We start from the raw sequence: 23,016 nt of genomic DNA on the forward strand, positions 1-23,016 counted from the left end.
TCTCACCATTGTTGCTCTTTTACATTATTGTGTTCCATTTCCAGTCATAAATATTGGGAAATTTGCTAAAGATTGGATGAACAGGCAAAGTTGGCAATTGTCCTAAAAGCATAAGCTGCTTTAGGAAGGGGCTCTGAAAGCCTGCAGCTTATCGGCCAAGGTAAAAACGCTTAGGCAACTCATGAACTTTTAATTAATGTTGTGGTCCTGATTAAAAAGAAGAAACCGCTTGATAAATGCAATCAAATTATTTTAATTAACACAATTAAGAAGCTTAAAGTTTCGAAAGATCACCAGAAAGCTTTCTTTTCTTTTCGTTGCAGTTTTAAATCGGCAGTCAGGTTCAGGAAAAAATAAGTTTGCTCAGTTCAAGCGGGTAAACCACATCTTAGAGAGACTGTCAGAAAATGAGCTCAAACTTGCACGCAGACCGGGTTTGTTCTCAGAAACTTATGTAAACCCAGCGTGGTGTCTGAACTGATTTATGCTCTATTAAAATGGATTTTTATACCACAAAGCCGGATTTGTTGTGCTGTGTTCGACTGGCAAATTGTCAACTCCATGAACCAGATGCACATGTCTGATAAATAAATACATGGGGACGGGGATAAGGTCTAATGTTGTCATGCAGGTTCTCTCTGAATAGCTGGATTGTTCCTTCTGCTTGTGTTGATTTGGATATTTAACCATTTATCAAATAACAAAACTCTATTTTTTGTTTTATTTTTTGTTCGGGGTTTTCTTCAGGTTACATTAAAGTAAAACTACAATAAACAATGTGAGTTTGTAGAAACAATAACACGCTCTCTCGGTATTTCCGTGTGCGTCTCCACCTCCTCCCGCTGACGTCGCGCGCTCCGTGACGTGCTTTATTTTGCGTGCGGCAGCAGCTTCAGCTGACACGGAGAGGAGGACCGCGGCGTTATTGTCGTTTCATTTGTCCAAGTGTCGCCTGACCTCAGCACGCGGACGTGGACTTCGCGGCCGAAAGGACCATATAGACCGTTCCGTGGTGACTGTGTCGTGCGTTTCTCTGCAAGCAAGCACTGCACGACTGAATCGCACCTGCCGCGGAGCATGGTCAACAAAGACTGATCAGCACTGCGCCTGTGTGCGCCCACAAACAGAGCCGAAGCTGCACACGATTCCTCAAAGACATCTGTTTGTTTAAAAGACCTCCGTGGGCTCAGGAGGCTGCTGCTGCAGGAGAAGGTTTGCGTGCACGAAATGTGAAGTCCGGATCGGCCGAACCCGACCGATCCGTGCCTGCCAGGTTTAATTATAACACGCTTGCTTGCGCTTCTTTTTGCTTGGATATCCAATACTAGATCCTGCAGCTGCTCGAGAGACGATCAGGCCTTCATCGATCCTTTAGTGATCTAAAAATAACAACACAATCTAAACACAATCACACGTCCCGGTAAGACCAGTTTGACGGTCACCGTCAGCAGTCCCGGGGGTTCGATGTCCCCATAAAATAATAAATAATAATAATAAAAATAATAAACACAGCAGCATGTGGGTCACTCCCGAAGATGTGTTACTTGCTGGCGCGTTATGGATCACCGAGAGAGCGAACCCGTATTTCATCCTCCAGAAACGGAAGGGCCACGGGGATGGAGGCGGAGGACTGGCGGGTGAGTACCATGTTTTGTAAGCTGTTGTCATGACTCCGTAAGGGGGAAAAAATCCAGTATTTCGTGTAAATTTGGGAAGAGAAAAAGGTCAGGTGATGGTCAGCTGCACGGTGACAGTGTGTCAGGCTTAACCGCAAGTCGATGCTGGACGGCAAAAAATAAATAAATAAAATGGAAGAGCACGTGACCAAGCAGCTGCCAGACGGCCTTTCACCTGGTCGCGTCTTCCTGGGAGAAAAGCTGAGCCTGCTGCTCTCACAGACCTCCTTCATGCCGGTGACAAACTGCGACCTAGGGCGCTGACATCACACAGAGGGAGGGGGGGCAAAGAGCAGATCCTTCAGTGTGTGGGATCTACTGTCTGCTTACACAACTTCCACCCACCGACCCACCCATATTGGAGGTCCATAATATGGTTTAAAATGTCTCAGGGTGTTCCTGCCTGCAGTGGAAATTAGATTCCATCCATCACAACAACAACAACTATTGCAACTGTGGTTTCAGCTGTGCAGCTGCTAATGGCTGTGAAGCCTCAACAACAGTGAATCTGTTTGAGTCTGTTTGCTTGCTCATGCTGAATCATTCCCCCTGCTTCATTCTCTCACTCTTCCTCCTCCTCCCCCCTCCTAGCTTGTTCCATCCAAAATGGGTCAAGCAGGAGGCACAGGAGAGCGACAGGTTATGGTGATGGCAGGATATGTTTTTTATTTAACAGTTTAGAACTTAAAGAAGACTGTTTTACATAGTTTTCGTACATGAGGGATATTGTACTGTGTGTGGTGATTCTGTGATGAAATAGCAGCATTCAAATTAGTTCAGGGGATGTGTTTCATATAGGAGCATCTTAAACAGCTGCTCAGACTCCTTGTGATCCAGAGCTGAAGAGAAAGTGATGCTTTTGTCAGTAATCGGTGTTCATCAGTTCTCACTCTCTGTCAGTCAGTGTCACCGCCCACTGAGCTCTAACACCTTGAACTGTGACAAGACTGAAATCTCTGAGGACCACTGTGACTGAGGAGTAGGTGAGGTGGGGGCCGGTTTCAACTGTTATACAGTAAAAGGCAGTGAGGTACATCCTGGTTCGGTCGATCCAGGATGTACAACGCGGATGTCTGACGCAGATTGACAGACAACCACAGATTTTCACATTCACACCTTCAGCCTTTGAACACAATTAACACGATAACTGTCCTGCACGAGCAGTTTAGCTGTAATGAGCGACACAGGAGTTGAATTCATACGTGCCTTCAGTGATGTCAGATAAACACTGTGCTCGGCTAATCAAGTTTTAGTTTCACCTCGGAGTGTAGTACGCTGAAATTTATTTGCTTCAAACACTGAGGGGCTGTGTAACGCAGAGGCTGCACAGATAATCAGTCCTGCTGATGACGCTCCCACAAAAGTAGTAAAAATGTAATTGTGTTACGGTCCAAGGTGAAACTAAAACTTAATTGGCTGGCTTTTCTCCTTTTCCTGCGTTGGCTGAGTGCATCTGAAGTCATTAGAGCCGCATGAACGTATAGTATAATTGTCGTCCTTGGACAAATGATCGTCTTGTGAATTTAAAATGACAAATCCCACCGTACACGTCTTAATAGTGGCTCCGTTTAAAAATCTTTAGAGATTTTCACAACACAGCAAGATTTTGTGTTGCATAGATTTGCTGTAATTATCTGGTGGATCAATGTTACAGTGAATTTCCTGAATATGTAATACAGAAACCAGTTTTAGGCAGAATAAACGGACTTTAATTCATTTTTTAACACAGTCTATTAAATTAAATGCAAATAAAGAGATGCAAGTATTATAAGTATAATAGTATAATATCTGATCGCAGGCATATTTGTGTCATCTCGTCACCATTTCCCCAGCCTTATTTCCATAAAGGAGGCCGGTAAACATTAGGGTTCTTCTCAATTCCAGAAAAAGACGAATATTACAAATTTAGACACTAATATTGGTAATATGACCTGCTATCATATTGATAATTAGACCCGCTACCTTCTCTTCTCGGTCTCTAGTGTGTCCTTGCTGTGGCAACGCAGAGTGTGCTAAGTGGTGCTGGAAGATGATGTCATTTTTATGTAAAAGCTGAGCTTGCTGACTTGCATTGTGTGCCAGTTGGCACGCAGCACCCAGTGACACTGGCACTGCCCTCAGTCCTTTCAGGGGTAGGAGAAGCCATCAGCAGCACCGGACTCGAGCCTTTTACAGATCAGCATATTCATCTTGACCGAGCTGCAGCTCCCATGTCTCAGAGCTGGAGGGAGGTGGAAAATGGAAAATATGTGCTTGCTTTAGCTGCTTCAGAAAAACTTTGGGTTATGTGAGTCTATGGGTGTCAGCATCATAAAATATGAGGACCAACCCTGCACGAGCAGTTGCAGAACTTCTGCATTGTATGTAGAGAAACGGATAACTAGCCCTTTTTGATAATATAAGGCTGGATACATCCAAAAGAAGAGGAAGATGTATCGACACAGTGAGAGCCACTTTCACATCAGTTTTTCTCTTTTTTTTAAATATTTTTTTTTATCAGCATTATAAAAGACCTCTCACTTCTTCACTGTAACCCCTCAAAGAGCCACTGAAGACTCAAGAAAAGCCTGTAGGATGAAAGATGTTAGCTGTGTGGGTGCTCATAAACGGGGTCTGTAGTGGTTAAGAATAGTAAGAATGCAAAAAGTACCACATTTATTGGCCTTCCTGTAATATTTGCTTTTTCCTCTACATGCTTATCACAACTGTGAAAATGAACCAGTTTAAGATATAAAGGTAGTCGGCTGGGCTACCAAATGAGCTGTAAAAGGCTGGGAATCTCAGATTTACAGTGTATAAGCTGTACTTGCAGCATATGAGCTAACAGCGCTGCACATATAATGCAGGCTGGGAGGAGTCTGCTCACTTCAGTGTTGAACTGTTGATGGTCACATGCTGTATAATCAGCCTTTACAGTAACAGGGTAGAATATGAAATTCAGAAAGGAAGGAAATTTAAAAATGCACAACAAAATGTGTTTTTATCAGATGTAAAAGCACTGAATATGCCTATTGTGAAACTCGTTACACAATTGTAGACAGTGGTGCTTTTAGCATAAAATGACACCAAGTACAACACACTATTTCACAACCTGATAATAAGTAAATGTTTGCCTGGTGCAAGTGTGTCGTGCCGGACAGATTCCCTTATCTTGTGCTTTAAGACGAGTCTTTGATGTGAGCAGGCAGAGAGATGTGGCGAGGGAAAAGCAGAAAAATGTGTCTAATATCTTAAATTGATGCAGTGAAACATTTCATGTGGTGAAGATAAAGATCCAGCCTTGTCTTGGCTTTCTGTTATCTGAAACGGTATTGATTGTAATTCCGGGGAAGAATGTGGCCTTTTGTTTGCTTAATATAAAATCCCACACCAGCAGGGCCTCCGACTCTGCTCACCCAAGCAGAAAGAGGATGTAAACAATGGAGAAATGTATTTATACCAGTGCTGTCAGCTTGGTTTCCTGTTCTTCTGCTGAGTGAAATGCGTTAATGTTTCAGAGAATGTGGTTTGTTTCCCTCTAACAATGAGGATCTCTGATTGTGTCTGAGCGGAGAAGCACAAAACATCACATGATTTCAGTTCAGGGGATGATTGCTCTGAGTTTTCCAGCCACATGCTGGATGCTACACAGCTTCATGCTGGTTGCGCACCCACTGCTTCAGTCTGTGGAAGGAAATGTCAGCGTAAAGGCAGAGGTTTGATTTGGAACAAGCAGTCACATGAACTTTGGTTTGATGAGTTAATGCTGCTGGGGTGTGGTTTTTGGGGTTGCTTATCGTACACTTGATAAAAGATCTATCGCGATAAAGACGGTGAAATGACTGATCTCCTGTATACAGCGCCGCGGAAAGTCACAATATTCATTTCTGTATTTTTTTGCTTCCAAGGAGATAGACTTTCTCTTTTTTTCCTTCTTTTTTTAAAGGACTCTTGAGCAACAGTTCTCCGGGCTGTTCATTGAGACACTGGCTCATTGTGAGCCCGGTCCTTCTACCTGATCATTTTTAGAGGATTTTTTTTAAGCTACTTATGAATTTTCAAGCACCAAAAAAAAGTAACCAACTCAAGACATGAATCAGTGTTATGTCTACACATAACAGACAACCTTTACTGTTGTAAAAGCACATCATTTGTTTTGCTGGATCAAAAAACTGGCTTATCTTGCTATGGTGTGCTTTTTAAACTTTTAAATTGAGAAGTCGAAAAAAGTGGAGAACAGAATAAGAAGTGGTAGGTCTAAAAAAAATAAAAATAAATAAATAAATAAATAATCCACAACAAATGAACAGTGTCTGAAAGTTATGTGCTTAAGAAATAATAGTCCAGAGCTGATCAATCAATCTGGCTGTCAAGAAGATCTTCATAAGACTGAAGACTGAGGTATGCCACATTACACAAGATCTGGGCTGAAATCAGGAAAGAGGTACAACAATGAGTGTCTACAGCTATGGACTGGCCTATCCAGACCTCCACGTGTGGGATCATCTTTACATCCAAAGACGAGCTTTGAATGTCCTTCAAGAAGCCTGGAGAACTGTTCCTGAAGACGGCCTAAGAGAGTTCAGGCTGTGTTGAGGAATAAAGGTGGTCATACCAATTATTGACTTTCGATCTCATTAGAGTTATACAAATTCTTATACAGTTTTGTTTGTCGTATATACTGTATTTCCATGCCTATTTCATTAATTTGCTGCACCTGTATCCCACTTATGTAGCAAAATTGAAAGAAATGAGGTGTGGCCAAAGACTTTTGCACAGTATTGTATAAAAATTGGCAAAATGGGTCCAAAAATAGCTGAACAACTGTCTTTCCTGCTGTTTGCTTTGGGTTTCACTTTAAACTATATGAACCAAGCTCAAGGTGGTCATAGAAGTTCAGTGGTCTCACCTGAGTTTCCTGCGTTAAACCTCAAAGCAGACGCCTCCTCAGGCTAAGCTATTCATACCATGCAACACACAACTGAGTCTCTTTTTTCTTTTTCTTTTTTTTCCCCTCCTCAGACTCCAGGAGTTCATACTTGGACACTGAATTTCTACCTATCACATCTATTTTTGAGACAAATTACAAAATGCTGATTATTTAACACATTAAAGTCCTCTCTGAGGTGTGCATTTTTTAACCTCGTCAACGTTCTTGTGTCGAAGAGGAAGTTGTCTTCACACTCATAACAGTTTTGCTGTTTCTCTCAGCGGGGTAAACCAAAGTGTGGATTATCTCACTGGTTTCGTGGTGTATAGGACTCCAGTCACCTCTGGGTGGTTTACTGCTTTGTGCAGGCGCTTCTCAAGGTTCAAGATGTTGCAAGTATGAGTCAGTATTTTTGTTTATTTGTCTACGGCTGGAGTTCTCAGGAAACGGCTGTTACGCATGATCTGTAACATTTGGCATAAGTGTAACTAAAGAAGTACACAGCAGATAGCAGTCAGGTTAACCAGCTTTTTGATGAGGCTTCTTGATCTGTTCTGCTTTTGAGAGGTAAGAGGAACTGATAAGTAGGACTGTAAAAAGAAAGGCAGAGGCAGAATTTACATGAGTACAGAGATGAGAGAGCAGAGCGGTCAGTGAGTCTAATCCATGCAGATGTGCTTATTTTATTAGTTCTCTCTCAAACTGCTTTTCCCCCATGAAAATTCAGCTTCCTTCGTTTGTCTCGTTTCCCTCCTCCCTCTCTTGCTGTCTGTGTGACTCATACTGTGTGTGCTCTGATGAGCAGCAGAACAAAAATAACCTGTCTCTCATGGCACTTAATTTTTTTATGCTTAATATAGTGCAAAAATCACAGCAATAGAAGTCTCAAGACACTTTGTGTTGGAAGACAAATGCCCTAGAACTGATAGAAATCCAAAGACACCCTATGAGTAAGGATTCTGCAATGCTGGGGGATATTTTTACCATTTTCATTTTAATGTAGGAGACTTCGAGCAGAAGCAGAGTCGGGGAGGCTGCCTGTCTCCGACATGGGTTGAGGGGCTGACTGCAGAAGAGAAAAGAAAGGCACAGAGAGACACCAAACAACAAACTTGGGGGGGGGGGATCACATCGTGCAAAAATTCATGTGTAGGTTAAAGAATAGAAGTGCTCAGTGCATCATGGGAATTCCCCCAGCAGCCTGAGCTTATAGCTGGGAAACTGAAGGACGATTCAGGGTCAGATGATCCAGCCTGAAGTATTAGTCTTATGAAAAAGAAAACTTTGAAGCTTAATCTTAAAAATAGAGAGGGTGTCTGTGTCCTGGACCTAAACTGGGAGCTGGTTCCACAGGAGAGGAGCCTGATGGCTGAAGGCTTCTGCCTCCTGTTCTACTTTTAGAGACTCGAGGAAGCAGAAGTAAGCCTGCAGTCTCAAGAACTGAAGTGCCCTGCTGGGATATCAGGAGTTTGTATGTGAGGAGAAGGATGTTAAATTTACTTCTGAATCCAACAGAGAACCAGCAAAAAGAACACAACAGTCCCTGTTAGGACTCGAGTTGCACCCATTTGGAACAACTGAAGGCTTTTCAGACATCCTGATACTAGGAAATTATAATAATCCAGCCTAGGAATAGTAGAAAACTAGCCCAGAAAGCCAGCTTAATAAAAGAAAAGTCAGAAACAAAGCAGAAGGGAGCAGCATATCTTACCTTTTACACTTATGGTAAAATAAAGCAAGCAAACCTTGGCATCCCCACAGAGCGAATTCTGATAAAATCACCGGTGTTTTTTTCTAGTTTCTTTAAGATCCAAAGGCACATATAGAGGGTCTGCCTTTGTAAAGAACACTCGGAGGTCAAAAGGCAAATTTAATAGGAGAATAAACACCCTGCTGGTCAGTTGTTTTCTGCAATCTGATAAACCTGATGGGTTCACACTAATGGGCTACAACTGACTTATAAATTATTAACTGACTTATTAACCACTATTAAGGCCATTAGTTCATAAATGCCTCGTGCAGAATGGCTCGTGTAGAACGTGTGATTATATGCAGTCATTTCTCACCCGGCACAATCATAACTGTCAGACCACACGTAAAGATCACAGGTGGGTATATGGTTGAAAAAGTGAAAGCGTTTAATGCAGAGCAGAAATGTTTTTAGCCACAGGATGTTTTTGTTGTACTCAAACCACAAGACCTCATGGTTTTCCCCTTTTGCTTAAGCATAACAGCATGGTATACAAATGTAAATACATGTTATTTGTGTATAGATGCACATGGTTGCACATTTTTAGCAGGACTTTTGTGTTGCCGCCTAACAGACTTCTTTCTGTAGTAAATGTATTCTGGGCTCTTGCAGGTTTGCTTGTTGGGACCTTGGATGTTGTTCTGGACTCGAGCGCTCGGATGGCCCCGTACAGGATCCTCTACCAGACTCCTGACTCTTTAGTTTACTGGATCATTGCTCATGGTACGTGCAGAACAACTGAAAGAAAAGCAAACTTACAATTGAAAATGTATGTTGTGCACCAATTCTACACATTTTAGCATCACATATGTGGGCCACTCCACTACAGACCCATCTGCAATCCTACCACCAGCTTTCACGCAGCTCCTGATGGTTTACCTTGCTGCTGTCACCCATGTTAGCTGCTGAATGCAAGGTGTTACATTGTGCGCTGGTGGTTTTAAAGGATTACGGGCAACGGTGCAAGAATCTGTGGTTTTCAGCCAATTGCTTGATGTAGTTTCATTGTGATTCTCATCAGGTTCTCACAGTAGTCCAATCTGCTACTTACCACAGACTGTGGCAGTAAATCATGCCATTTAGCAGCAATGCACTTTTTAGAAGCAGAACTCTTCTTTGCACCAATATTAAACCAAGTATGTAAATATTCCCGCTTTGGGCTAAGAAATGCATAAGCACTTCTTAATAGAGCTGAACGACTTCTGAGACATTTCATTTTAATTTTGTGTTAATTGCATTATTGATTACAATTTCCTAAAGGTCTGGAAAACTGCTGATCATAACACACAGGCAGAAGTTGGAAGCAAGTCGCAAAGAAGTGCACAGACAAAAGTGAAGCCACAACTTCAGCAACCCCAAAGCCTGCTTTAGGGACCTAATAAGTTACATCCAGTAACTACTCTTTTCCAAGCAAACATTTTTATTATTATTCACACAAATTTCTAATCAGCCAATCACAGATCAGCTACTCAGTCCATTTAAGTATGTATTGAGTTTATGTCAAAATGACTTGCAGAAGTTCAAACAGACCATCAAAATCGAGCAGAAGGGGGATTTAGGTGACTCTGAACAAGGTTGGTTGTTGGTATCAACAGGCTGGTCGGAGTATTTTGACAGGCTACAATAACTCAAGTAACCACTTGTTACTTAGGATATGCAGAAGAGCATCTCTCGAACCTTGAAGCAGGTGGACTACAGCAGCAGAAGACCACACCAGTCTGGTCAGCTGAGAACAGGCAACCGAGGCTAAACCAGTTCACACAGACTGGAAAAATGTTGCCTGGTTTGGCAGCCTTTCTGTGGACATTTTATTTGTGTGTAGCGAGAGTGATATCAATTCTCCAAACTTCAGGGAGTTTAAAGAAATTAATCACATAGACAACTGCCGAGCAGGCTGCTCTGATAGCTGAGTTAATGTCACACTTAATGAAGATGAGGCATGATTGGTAAACAGGCAAACGGATTTTGTTCTGAACACGTGTAACAGCGTATTTAATTAGGTCGTTATCTACCAAATACAAATGTGAGAGTACCATTTCTGCTCTCTATCTGAAATGGAGGCCTACAGAGGACTTGCTTGGCTCTGAAATGCCATTGGCTCCCCTCGCCTCTCCCTCTCCTCCCCTCCCAGTTCTTAATTCCTCCCCCCAGAGATGGCAGGCGAGTGGAGCAGCCTGGCAGACATGGCTAATGCAGTCAATGTGCACTCACTGAAGGGCTGTTTTGCAGCAGTGTTCAGGGATAATGGCCCACAGTAGCAGCCATTACTGCAATCAATTTCTCCCATGACCAGAAAGACCAGTTTTAATCTCACTGCTCAGTTCTAACTAAATTGCCATGATATCCTTTCTGTTTTTTGTTTGTTTGTTTGTTTGTTTTGGGTTTTTTTTTTTTTTTTAAAGAGCATGTAATTGTTTTCTTGACTTTCACCGATACCTCCGTCCTTATTTACCTGTCTTATTAACTGCAGTGCTCTGCTGAAGAGGTAAAATATCTACTGGGAGGCTTTTAAACAAAATAGAAAAACATATTTTAAAAACATGTGTGTGTGGCTTTGGGGAACAACCCTCTGTATCACTTTTGAAACATTACGCCTTCATATGAACTGTGATTGCTTTCACAGGAACCTCCCGCAAAGAGATCACAGAGCACTGGGAGTGGCTGGAACATAACCTGCTGCAGACTCTCTCCATCTTTGAGAATGAGAATGACATTACCACGTTTGTCAAAGGAAAGGTCCAGGTAATGACTCTGACTGTACAATCGTGAGGTTAACTTGCATTCCTACTAACGGCCAGCAGGGGGCGACTCCTGGGATTGCAGAAAGTCTATGAGAAAACATCTCCTATCACTTTACTAAACACTTTTAACTTTAAGAAAGCTTGTTGTAAAGCAAGTAGTGCAGATGAGTCCACAACAGCAATGTGGATGTGTGGGTTGTCTGCAAAAACCCAACAACCTTCAGAGGTTTTTGTTTAAATTGAGGTATTTGTAATACACCCTAAGCATTTCACCTCATGCCTGTTGTGCTGTCTCTCTTCATCATGCTGCAGGGTATCATAGCGGAGTACAACAAGAACCACGATGTCAAAGAAGACGATGACACAGACAAGTTCAAGGAGGCTAGCGCTAAGTTTCGTAAACTGTTTGGGATGCCCGAAGAGGAGAAGCTGGTCAACTATTACTCCTGCAGCTACTGGAAGGGAAAGGTGCCTCGGCAGGGATGGCTCTACCTCAGCATCAACCACCTCTGCTTCTATTCGTACTTGCTGGGGAAAGAAGGTTGGACATTACCCAATTATACTGTCTTCAGTAATGTCTTATTTTTTTCCTGTTTATCGAAAGGACCTCAACCTGCAGAGATCTGAACAAGTCTTTTCAAGATTATATCGTGAAACGCTGTTGTGCCTTAAGCCATTATATTTTTCTTATATTCTTTGAAGTTATAGCCTTTCACAAAGCTTAAACCATATATTTAATGCTACTTTAGTTCACTGATATTAAAAGTATGTCCTGTTTTTTGGGGGGGCTTTTTTTTTTTTCTTACTTTCAGTCAAAATGGTGGTGCGTTGGGCAGATATCACGCAGCTGGAGAAGAGCGCCACCCTTCTTCTGCCTGATGTGATCAAGGTGAGCACGCGTACCAACGAGCACCTCTTCTCCGTCTTCCTCAACATCAACGAGACTTTTAAGTTAGCGGAGCAGCTGGCCAACATCGCCATGCGGCAACTACTCGACAACAAAGGCTTTGAGCAGGACCGCTCGCTGCCCAAGCTGAAGAAGAAATCACCCAAGAAGGTCTCAGCACTCAAGAGGTAGGTCCTGGTGCAGAGCATTACTGCTTCTTTGCTTTTAGAACTACTGAATATCTACAAGTTTCTGTTATCTTATGTGAGAAATTTGCATCTTTCAGAGATCTGGATGCGAGAGCTAAGAGCGAGCGCTACAGAGCACTCTTCCGTCTGCCCAAAGATGAAAAACTGGACGGTCACACAGACTGCACCCTGTGGACTCCCTTTAACAAGATGCACATCCTGGGACAGATGTTTGTGTCCACCAACTACATCTGCTTCACCAGCAAGGAAGAGTCGCTGTGTAGCCTCATCATCCCCCTACGGGAGGTGAGTCATTCTGTTTATTAACAGCTTCAAAGAATAAAAATAAAAACAAGAAAAACAGCAGATCTTGAAAATCAGACCCACAACTTGAAGCTCAAATAAGCGGCTTGACAGTCGTTTATCTGACTGATATTGGTGTGTGTGTGTGTGTGGGGGGCTGTCACTTCCCATCTGCTCTTAAACACAGTGTGTACATAATGCAGCTGTCATGCTGAATCGCTGTCATCCATTTCGTTCACTGAGAGCTGTAGACTGGCGTTTTAACCATTTAGGAGTCATTTTCTGTATTCGTGTATAGCTTCGTCACTAAGTTCTAGCTAGTTTCAAATGTCACAACCTCGCTTAGAGGATGTGAGGAGAGTGGAGAGTCCCAGGTATGTAACGCCAGCTATCTGCCACCTAAATGGATCCCTGAGATCAATCCCCAGGCACCTCAGCCCCGGCGCCGTTCCTCAATAGGTCACATCATGGGGTAAGGCGAGGTCTCACTGTGGTTTCATGCTTAACCCCCTGTGATGTATTTCTTAATTTGACTCATGTGATGACTCGCATGGTCAATAGTGGGACAGTGACCTCAGACGGTGTCCAAAGGGACATTCCCCACTCGAGGTAAAATACCTAGAAATCTCCCCTATTTGTTCCCCATCAGCCATAAAAAGCTGATGGTTTATTGTCGTCACCCCACGGTGTGGTTGGGTGGGCGGCATGGACGCCCAAGTTTATGAATACGTTTTAAAGAAATACTCTGCTTTAATGTTTCCCTGTTTAATCAGTTATAATTATATCTGATGTCAGTCTTCACTGACAGACGGTGGCTCTCTTACAGCCGTAGCTGATGAGACGTCTTTTCTGGATCTGTCTCATTGTGCAACTGGAATTTGATTCGGATCTGGCTTACTATGAAAACTGTATCTTTGGATGGATCTGATGGATTTTGATTAGTCAACATCATTTAATGACTGAATCTCAATCTGTAAACAAAGTTCAGCATGAAGTGTTGCATTTAAAAAAAAGTTACTTTAAACTGCATTTAATGCCATTTTGGAGACTTAAATACAATGCAGCCTCGTCAAATATTCAAATCATCTCCAAGATCCAACTATTCCAGACATTTTTCCATCAGTGTGACTGTGACTCTCCATAGCTGCATACATGGAGAAATATGTGCAGCTAAACACATTGTTTGGTCTTTGTTGCTCTAAAATTTTACTCCCGGCATCCTGCAGGTGACCATCGTGGAAAAAGCAGACAGCTCCAGTGTGCTGCCCAGCCCGCTCTCCATCAGCACCAAGAATCGCATGACCTTTCTGTTTGCTAACCTGAAAGACCGAGACTTCCTGGTGCAGAGACTATCCGACTTCCTGCAACAAACCACCTCTAAGACTTACCTGGAAAAAGAACTCACTAGCAGCCTGAACAGCTCAGATGATGAGGTAGGTAGTTTCATTCGGTCACTGTGACATCGTCCAGGTTAAAGCTTCAAAGGCTGAATAAGATTTATCTCCAGGTTTACTCCCAGCATGGATCCCTGCTGTCCAGCAGCCCTCACCACAGTCTGGGCTCAGAAGGCGAGCGTAAATTTAACCTGAACGACAGCAGCGTGCCCACAGCCACACAAGCCCTCATGACCATGTATCGTCGCAATTCCCCGGAAGAGTTTAATCCGAAGCTGGTGAGATAAATTGCATTTTCTTCTTTTGCATTATAATTAAACTGCACGGTGGATTGATGCTAGCTGCATGTAAATTTTTGTTGCTTTCCCAATCAGGCGAAGGAGTTTCTGAAAGAGCAGGCATGGAAGAACCACTTTACCGAGTACGGACAGGGGGTGTGTATGTACCGCACAGAGAAGACGAAGGAACTCGTTCTCAAGGGGATTCCCGAGAGTATGAGGGGAGAGCTTTGGCTGCTTTTCTCCGGTGAGGAAATGTTCAGGGTGGGCAAAATTAGAGCCCAACCGATATTAGGTACTTTAAAAATCTGACATATTGGTCGATAACATTTTTTTTTTCTTTTAGACCCTATAAATAAACTTGTATCATAAAAAATGTATTATATGTAGTTACTGGTGAGTGCTTCATACGATAATAACACAAAGGAGTTTAAAAAAGTGGGTTTTTTTATGGTCACAAGTCAATGGATTATTCCTTTAGGCTGTGTTTGGATCAGCTGATTGTTGTTTTTGTGGCTTTCCAAACACCAGTTGCCAAGAGGAAGTTGCAGAGTGCCCTCTGGTGGTAAAACTGTGCGACAACAACACTCATAACAGTTGAAGGGTGTTTCTTCTGTCTGTTCTTCACTGTTTTAATTATCATTTATTGGCAGTTATTGATACTGATACAATGTATCGGCAAATGGCTGATGTCAGTCTGGATCTAGCAACAAATAAATAAATGGTACACTGTACCTGAGAGGCCTCACATAAGATTTTAGTTTTAAACCTTTTTATGTTTTACAAACTTCTAAAATGTTAGCGTTTTTAGCTCTGATAAATTTGCTAAGCACTGTCTATTACTCTAGTTGATTTTGATGTGCACAGTGATAGTTTCTAAGAAAATAATCAGCCACACATTTAAATAAATGTACAAATTTTCTTTCTGGGATTAAAACTTTGGTCTGATTATCAGAGTAAATATGGTTTAGAGACCTTTTTTTTTCCCTTTTGTTTCGTTTCTTTTTTGGGTGGGGGGGGGGGGGGGGGGGGGGTCTGAAAATCAATCTCAGATCTCACTTGAATTTGTGTGGAAAAGCTTGTACATCATTTTGCAATGCTTCAGATTACACAAGGCTCCTAACTGTCACAACATGTTACGCGTTCAGGTATGCACTTGCTCCAGACTTTCCTGTTAGCAAGCTTGCGTTCATCCTCACCTGATTGGAGCCTGGTAAGCAGCAGCTCCTCCTCCTACTCTCTATGACCTACTTGTTGCTGCTGAAAGCAGTTTTCCTCACGGCAATCTATCCCGAGACGACAATTTACCGTGCTCCATTGAATCATTCAGCTGTTGCCAAAGTGTGTCTCATTTTAGAACAAATGGTTAAAAACCAGTTTGGCGAGGCTCTATTCTGGGGCAAATTCCAATAAGCGTGTTTAATGAAGTATGTGCACAGAGACATTACAGGTCCGTGAGGACTTTAATGTGTGTAATTGTGCTGCAAATTTATTCAGATGACTTGGAGGCCAATTGTAAACCTACAAATGGGTCTCTGAGCTACAGTATGTGCATGCCAAATAAGAATAATCTGTATTACAGACAGTTTTTTTTTTTGCTGTTCATTTACTCAAATCAGGTTTCAGATCAGAGCTATGATGATTACACAATCAGTTGAAATACATATGATAATGCTTGTACTACTATTTTTGTTTGTTTTATTTTTTAAATTATTCATTAATGCATTTGGTTGTTCAGCTGTTGTAATTCCATTTGTCTGGGATCGAGAGAGTACAGCTGTCATCACACGCCTAAAAGATGTATTAGATTATTTAAGTTTATAAGTAAATATATTAGATCACTTACCTCTTCATGTGCAATCAATGAATCAGAGTTAGGTTTGGCATAGATTGGCTGCCCTACTGTGTTTTTCTTTAATTCTCGAATTTGTCTTTCACAGGAGCGATCAACGAGATGACCACCCACCCTGGATATTACGAAGACCTGGTGGAGAAATCGATGGGCAAATACAACCTGGCAACAGAGGAGATTGAGCGGGACCTGCACCGCTCTTTACCCGAGCACCCAGCCTTCCAGAACGAGATGGGCATCGCTGCCCTGCGCAGGGTCCTCACTGCCTACGCGTTCAGAAACCCCAACATCGGATACTGTCAGGTGCTCGCATGCTTGCTTTTTATTGGAGCGGCAGAAAAATCAGCAGTCCTTGACAATGCTTGATTTCTTCTTCTCTTCTTCGATTCCACAGGCCATGAATATTGTTACGTCGGTGTTGCTGCTTTACGCTAAAGAAGAGGAGGCTTTTTGGCTGCTAGTGGCGCTCTGTGAGAGGATGCTGCCTGACTACTACAATACCAGGGTTGTGGGTCAGTATATGGATGTCGTGTTCTCTCTATTTCACTTTTGTTTTCTGTGTATTTAACATTATTTTCTTGTACAGGAGCTCTGGTCGATCAGGGTGTGTTCGAGGAGCTGGCCCGTGAGTACATTCCTCAGCTCTACGACTGCATGCAGGACCTTGGTGTCATCTCCACTATTTCACTCTCCTGGTTCCTCACCCTCTTCCTGTCCGTCATGCCGTTCGAGAGCGCGGTGGTGGTGGTCGACTGTTTCTTCTATGATGGAATCAAAGTCATTTTTCAGCTGGCGCTCTCCGTGCTGCACGCCAACATCCACCAGCTGCTGGGCTGCAAGGACGATGGGGAGGCCATGACCGTACTGGGGAGGTAAGAAAAGACGAAGCACTTCCTTTTTATTCAGTGATTTTTCTCTAGTGTTTCTTCATCATTAATAATTGTTAGATTCAGTATCTTTTACACACGTCAATCAGCCATGATTATCATTTTTGACACCGACTTTTTAAAACTTATCCATTGCAGGTATCTGGACAGTGTGACCAATAAGGACAGCACCCTCCCTCCCATCCCTCACTTGCACTCTTTACTCACAGACAATGGAGAACCACACCCAGAGGTGGACATCTTCAAACTCGTGCGCAGCTCCTACGAGGTAATAAACCTGGATCATGACGCGTGTTTCTAAGTTTGGTTTTGGTTATCTGAATTCACTCCAAAGATATGAACTTAGACTTTTATGGGATTTGTTTGGACTTTTACCTGATACAATCCATTTTTTGCGATTCTGCTTTTGTTTTGCTGTGATAACATCGTTTTACCACAGCCAAGCTGACCTATTTCACTTTTTTTCCCTTTCTGTCAGAAATTTGGCTCCATTCGTGCCGACGTGATTGAACAGATGCGTTTCAAACAGAGACTGAGGGTCATCCAAACCATCGAGGATACAACTAAACGCAATGTGGTGAGGAGATCATCTTACAGAATCTGGAATTAAGTAAATGTGTTGAGAGGTTTTTAATTGTTTCTTTTGGGCAGAATGCCAGTAGAGTGATCTGATCGTCTGTCCTACATTTACCCTGAATTTCATTTTCTCTCTTCTATTTTTAATTTGGTTATATAATGTTTCAGGTCAGAACCATTGTAACAGAGACTGACTTCAGTATCGATGAGTTGGAGGAGCTCTACGTGCTCTTCAAGGTGAGTTAAAGACAAATCCAGTGACTATAGATTTAAGCTGTGCTTACAATTTGCTTATACCACAGGTCTGTGTAGTAGAGGTGGGCCGATCGCTGCAAATATCAGTAACATTGATACTAATACTGGTATTGGATTGATACTAGTGCAATAGGATCAATACTTTGTTTCTCTCCAAGTTCAGTATGTAGTCCACTGAATTGTGTTAAATACATTCATCTTTAGAGGGGGTGGTGAAAAAATACACCTCAAACATGCACTATGAAAAATGTCTCAAGCTTTTTTTGACGACTGTCACGTCCATTGTATTTGTAACCTGTAGCACTGGCTACAGTTGACCCAATGAGCTTTAGAGACAGATACATTTACACTTAAAGTCTCCGATAAACTCAGGTTCAAAATACATGAGAAGGTATAAGATGTGTGGTTTTTTTGGGGGGGGGGGGTTTATTAACTGATTATCGTTTCATTTTTAACTCCTCTTCATAATTTCTTTAGGCGGAGCACCTAACCAGCTGTTACTGGGGCGGCAGCAGCAACCCCACAGAGCGCCATGACCCCAGCCTGCCGTACCTGGAGCAGTACCGCATCGACGTGGAGCAGTTTAAGGGTCTCTTCAACCTGCTGTTCCCTTGGGCCAATGGAGCCCATTCGGAGCCCCTGGCTGTACGCTTCTTCCGTCTTCTTGACCAAAACGCAGATGCCCTCATCAACTTTAGAGAGTTTATCACCGGTTTGGGTAGGTACAGTAAGCTTTTAATCAATTCTTATTTTTCTCAATATTATCTCTATACAGTTAACAGCTTATAACATGACTGATGATGTTCAGCTAGCAAATTGTTTTTGTAATTTGGAGGTAGTTGGAGGTGTAATGTGGCAGATCTCTAAAGCTTTTGGTTGTTTGTAGGTGTTCTGTGTCACGGGGACCTCACTGAGAAGCTAAAGCTGCTCTACAAGATGCATGTCCTCCCTGGTGAGTGTGTTTGGATTCATTGTGGTGACCTTAGAAGGTCTAAAAATGATTTCACACTAGCTGTACAGAAAATGGGAAAGAGAAATGGTTATGCTTCTTGATTTATGTGTTTTGTTTTGTTTTTTCTCTCCATTCACTGTGGAAATTGCTTTTTTTTAAAGGGCCCGCTTTAAGAAACCCCCTGTTGATATAAATTATACCCTGAAAGCTTTTAGCTGAATGCACCCTTATTTCTGGATTTTCATAACATTTTGTCATAGAAACCAAAGGTCCATTATTCGTGCATTTAACTAGTCTGGAGCAGTTGTTTTAAGCTTTTATTGTCCGATCCCACATGTTGAGGATATCAAGTTGAATTCTAAATCCTAACTTCTTTAACAGAAATGACTCATGAACAAGAAGAACCCGACTCTGCATTTGAAGCCACTCAGTACTTCTTTGAAGACATCACTCCGGAAACATCCGTCGGTGAGGTTTCGTTCTTTTCGTTGGGATTTAGATTTGTTTTGTTTTTGCGTGAGGAATTATGCTACATAATAATGATAACTTGGCGTGGTTCTCATGATATTTGCACGAGTGAAACTTCTGTTGTGGTTATGCTTAGTCACGTGATCCTCACATCATGTGATTTGCAAATGATAGTGTGGTTGTATTTTCTTTGGGACCAAAGGCTTTGGATGCACGTTGTGCACACTGACCGTTATGAAGGAACAGCAACACAAATGAAAGTTTACACGTGTGTTTCAGCAGGTGGAGCATCCATCAAGTTGCCCCAGTTACAATCTATTAGATCAAAAGCTGTTGGGCGTAGGAAAAAACTGCTGTATAAATGCATGTGAATGAGGCTTGTAGTAAGAAAGCACAACAAGCTCAAATAGAGTAGAAAAGCGCTAAATAAGAACTATACAACTGCGTGAGTGAGTGAAGGTCCACAGCATGATGCTGTTTTTGAATATGTTGAGCATGAGTCTCTTAGCTATTATGAAGTTTAGAGAAGTAAACAGGCGCAGATCAAATCTGTGGTCAAATGACTTGGTGGTAACTTTCTAGTGCGTATACTTTTCTGCAGTCTTGTGAAAAAGAGTTTCCATCGGCCTCTATGCAGTTCTGTAAAATAAGAAGTTTTGTTAATGCAGTGCCGTAGAAAAAGGCTGAAAAGTGTAGCTTGTCTGGAAGGGTTACCAGGGGAAAGCCTCTTTATCTCTAAACAGAATATGACACAATGACTTAGGTTTGCAAAGGTCGATCTGAACAAACTGCAAGAGTCCTGGAACAAAGTCCTTTGATACCATGTTTAACAAAAGCCAATCAGATCATATGAGCAAAAACACTTCATACAAACTGCCAAGCACGGTGGTGGAAAACTGATGATCTCAGTTTGTTTAGCAGCAGCAGGACCATAGCACCTTGTAGTATGTAGTATTGTAGACCCAAATGTGAGGCTGTCTGTGTGACAGCCAAAGCTTGTCTGAAATTAAGTCATGCAACAGCACAATGACCCCAAGCACAGCAGAAAATCTACAACAGACTGACTGAAAAAGAAAAGAATCAAGGAGTCACAATGGCTCAGTCAAACTCTGGACTACAAATGCTGCTGCATGCTTTAAAATATAAATAAATTAGAATTTGTAATCAGACAACTGTTTGACCTCAACCTTCCTCTTTCTTCTCAGGCCATGACTCAAAGTGCAGAAATGAGAAGGATGATGGTTTTGTCAGAGTGACATTCAAAACTGAGAAAGGTAAATAACATGGTCACATGTATTACTGCATATAGGTCTGAATGTGTTATTCATGCTTTTCTTCCATGACCACGTTGAAAGGACTCTTAGATTTTCCTTTTAAAAAAAGTATGATTTAAGCTGGTGAACGATCACATTCTTTGTCCATTTCTGCAGTGAAGAAACTGAACACTCCTGATTACCGCCATTACCTGAAACTGTGGAACCAGGAGATGAGACCTAAACGGGAAAACACAAAAGACCTGCCGAAACTGAACCAGGTGAGACTTCATTTGCTGCACAGATTACTCAGCAGCGTGAAGACACAGCCATCAGTGACCTGTTTTTAATGTTTCTGTCCTGCAGAGCCAGTTCATCGAGCTTTGCAAGACCCTTTACAGCATGTTCAGTGAAGATGTGGCAGAGCAAGAGCTCTATCACGCTACAGCAACGGTCACCAGTCTGCTGCTGGAAATGGGAGAGGTGGGAAAGCTCTTCTCCTCCTCTTTCAGAAAGGACCACAACCAGGAGGGGAACTCGGAGCCGAGCGTGTGCATGAGAGACGTTTTAGATCCTAAAGGCACCCAGGAGGTCCAGGAGCTGGGGGACATTTTTGTCCCTGCAGGTCTTGAGAATAAGCCGAGCCCCTGTGAGGAGGGAAAGGGGGATGAAGACAGCGAGCAGCTGCCCCCTATGCAAGACATCAAGCTTGAGGACTCGTCCCCTAAAGACACGGGCACTTCCTCGGCTATGCTCATCTCAGACGACGAAACCAAAGATGACACTTCAATGTCATCTTACTCGGTGCTCAGCGCGGGCTCTCACGAGATGGACGAGAAGCTGCAGTGCGAGGACATCGCGGACGACACAGTGCTGGTGCGCAGCGACGGCGGCTCCAACGGCGAGAGAAGCAACCGGCCTCTCGGCGGGGGGCCTCACGACAGAGGCCTGCCTCACAGCACGAGCATCGACAAAGACTGGGCCATCACGTTCGAGCAGTTCCTGGCTTCCGTCCTCACCGAGCAGGCTCTCGTGCGGTACTTTGAGAAGCCAGTGGACGTGGCCGCTCGCATAACCAACGCCAAGAATGCCAAGAAAGTCGGGCGCCCCCTGTTGTCAACAAGTGACTATGAGATCTCGCTGTCTGGGTGAGGAGTTATCACTAAAGAACTGTCCTAAAAGGAAAACAAGAGTATAAATCAGTGGTGTTTTGTAAGGAGAATGAAGGTAAGCGTGTCTGTGTGTGTGTGTGTGTGTGTGTGTGAGTAATAGCTGAATGAATGGGACCAAAACCTCTCTTAGTAATGTATTTTAAAATAAATTAAAGACTTTTACAACAATCACTAGACTCTGTCCAGCTGAGAAGGAACAGAACATGCATATTACGGTTCGCTCAGATGAAATCCACGTGTACGTCGTAGCTGTACTTTATAAAATATCACGCATAGGTGTTAATACTGTAATCTCTATTACTCTTAGGCTATGTAGATGTAAATGTCAGTACAGTTCCAAACTGGGACATCAATAGTCTGCAGTGCGTACGATCACCTAACGTTATATCCGATCAAACTTGTTGCTTCCTTACTTTACGAATTCCATTGGCTGCTAATGAAAACATTTCTTTGTTTCTCAGTGGATGAAAATGTGAAAAACACAAAAGAAAACCCATGAAAATTCATAAGAGTGATTTTTTCCTGAGTTTCCATGTAAACTCTTTTCAGCACCTCTATAAATTTAACACAGTGTGTCACTTTGGCAAATTTCGTATGCATATTTGTATTTTCTGTGATGTTAACTTTCAAAATACGGTCCTTTTAAAAGCCCCAGTTCATTTTATCCAGTTATAATAACTAGTAGGAACCAACCTGTATAATTAAACTAATAAAAATAATGATGGGGAAAGGAGAAAAATGATCCACATAAACAGTTTTTCTTTCTTTTTTTTAATTAAGAAGACATCCAGTCATGCCTCGTTACTACAGACAAAAGTGTTGGTCGATGGTTCAGGAAATCAAAAAAAGTTGTGTGTTCAAGGAAAATGATTAGTACACTAAAATGCCGTTAAGAGCCTGCACTCTCTTTATGTTTACAGCAAAATCCACTAAGATATGTTTCCCTGCCTTCAGGCTAGCTGTTTTGTTTTTGCTTTTTTAAAACTTTTTTATCTTTATGCTCTGTACATTTTTACGTTGCTTTTTTTTTAAAATTAAAGTTCTTTTTTGTGAATACTTTCAGTTGTAAACGCCCAGTGTTTAATTTATTACTCTGGGTTCTGATGCATTGTATATCACTCCATCCTATTAAAGTTACAGTTTGAATGGTTCAATGCTGCACAGTAAAATGCCTCCAGTCTTCTTTCTTCTTCTTTCACTGACCTCATATTGCTGAGCGCCTACAGTCTGAAAACAAGGAGTGATACTGCCATCTGGTGGAAGATTGGTTAACATGCTGCTCTCCATTAATCCATCCTAAACACCATCTGCATCGTCAAAGGGCTGTTCATACACTCGCTGAACACTTTATTAGGTATCCTAGTACCGGTTTAGATCCCCTTTGGTCTTTAGAGCTGCCTCAGTTCTTCATGACAGAGATTCAAGAATGTGCTGGAAACATTCCTCACAGATTTTGGTTTATGTTGAGATGATGGC

General features: G+C 42.3%; 1 protein-coding gene across 1 annotated transcript; it reads left to right on the top strand.

Annotated features, from left to right (window-relative positions):
• The first annotated feature begins 864 nt into the window (after positions 1 to 864).
• On the top strand, positions 865 to 22,725 carry tbc1d9 (TBC1 domain family, member 9 (with GRAM domain)). Its single transcript, XM_004549355.3, has 21 exons — positions 865 to 1,637; positions 8,948 to 9,058; positions 10,959 to 11,077; positions 11,389 to 11,617; positions 11,889 to 12,150; positions 12,249 to 12,456; positions 13,680 to 13,886; positions 13,961 to 14,125; positions 14,222 to 14,372; positions 16,066 to 16,280; positions 16,372 to 16,489; positions 16,564 to 16,849; positions 17,003 to 17,132; positions 17,343 to 17,441; positions 17,609 to 17,677; positions 18,173 to 18,413; positions 18,582 to 18,647; positions 19,029 to 19,115; positions 20,321 to 20,389; positions 20,546 to 20,649; positions 20,735 to 22,725. The coding sequence occupies exons 1-21, from the start codon at positions 1,517 to 1,519 to the stop codon at positions 21,518 to 21,520; spliced, it is 3,843 nt and encodes a 1,280-aa protein (XP_004549412.1). The 5' UTR covers positions 865 to 1,516; the 3' UTR covers positions 21,521 to 22,725.
• The last annotated feature ends 291 nt before the right edge of the window (positions 22,726 to 23,016 follow it).

The sequence above is a fragment of the Maylandia zebra genome, linkage group LG6, assembly GCF_041146795.1.
Source record: "Maylandia zebra isolate NMK-2024a linkage group LG6, Mzebra_GT3a, whole genome shotgun sequence".
NCBI classification, from domain to species: Eukaryota; Metazoa; Chordata; class Actinopteri; order Cichliformes; family Cichlidae; genus Maylandia; species Maylandia zebra.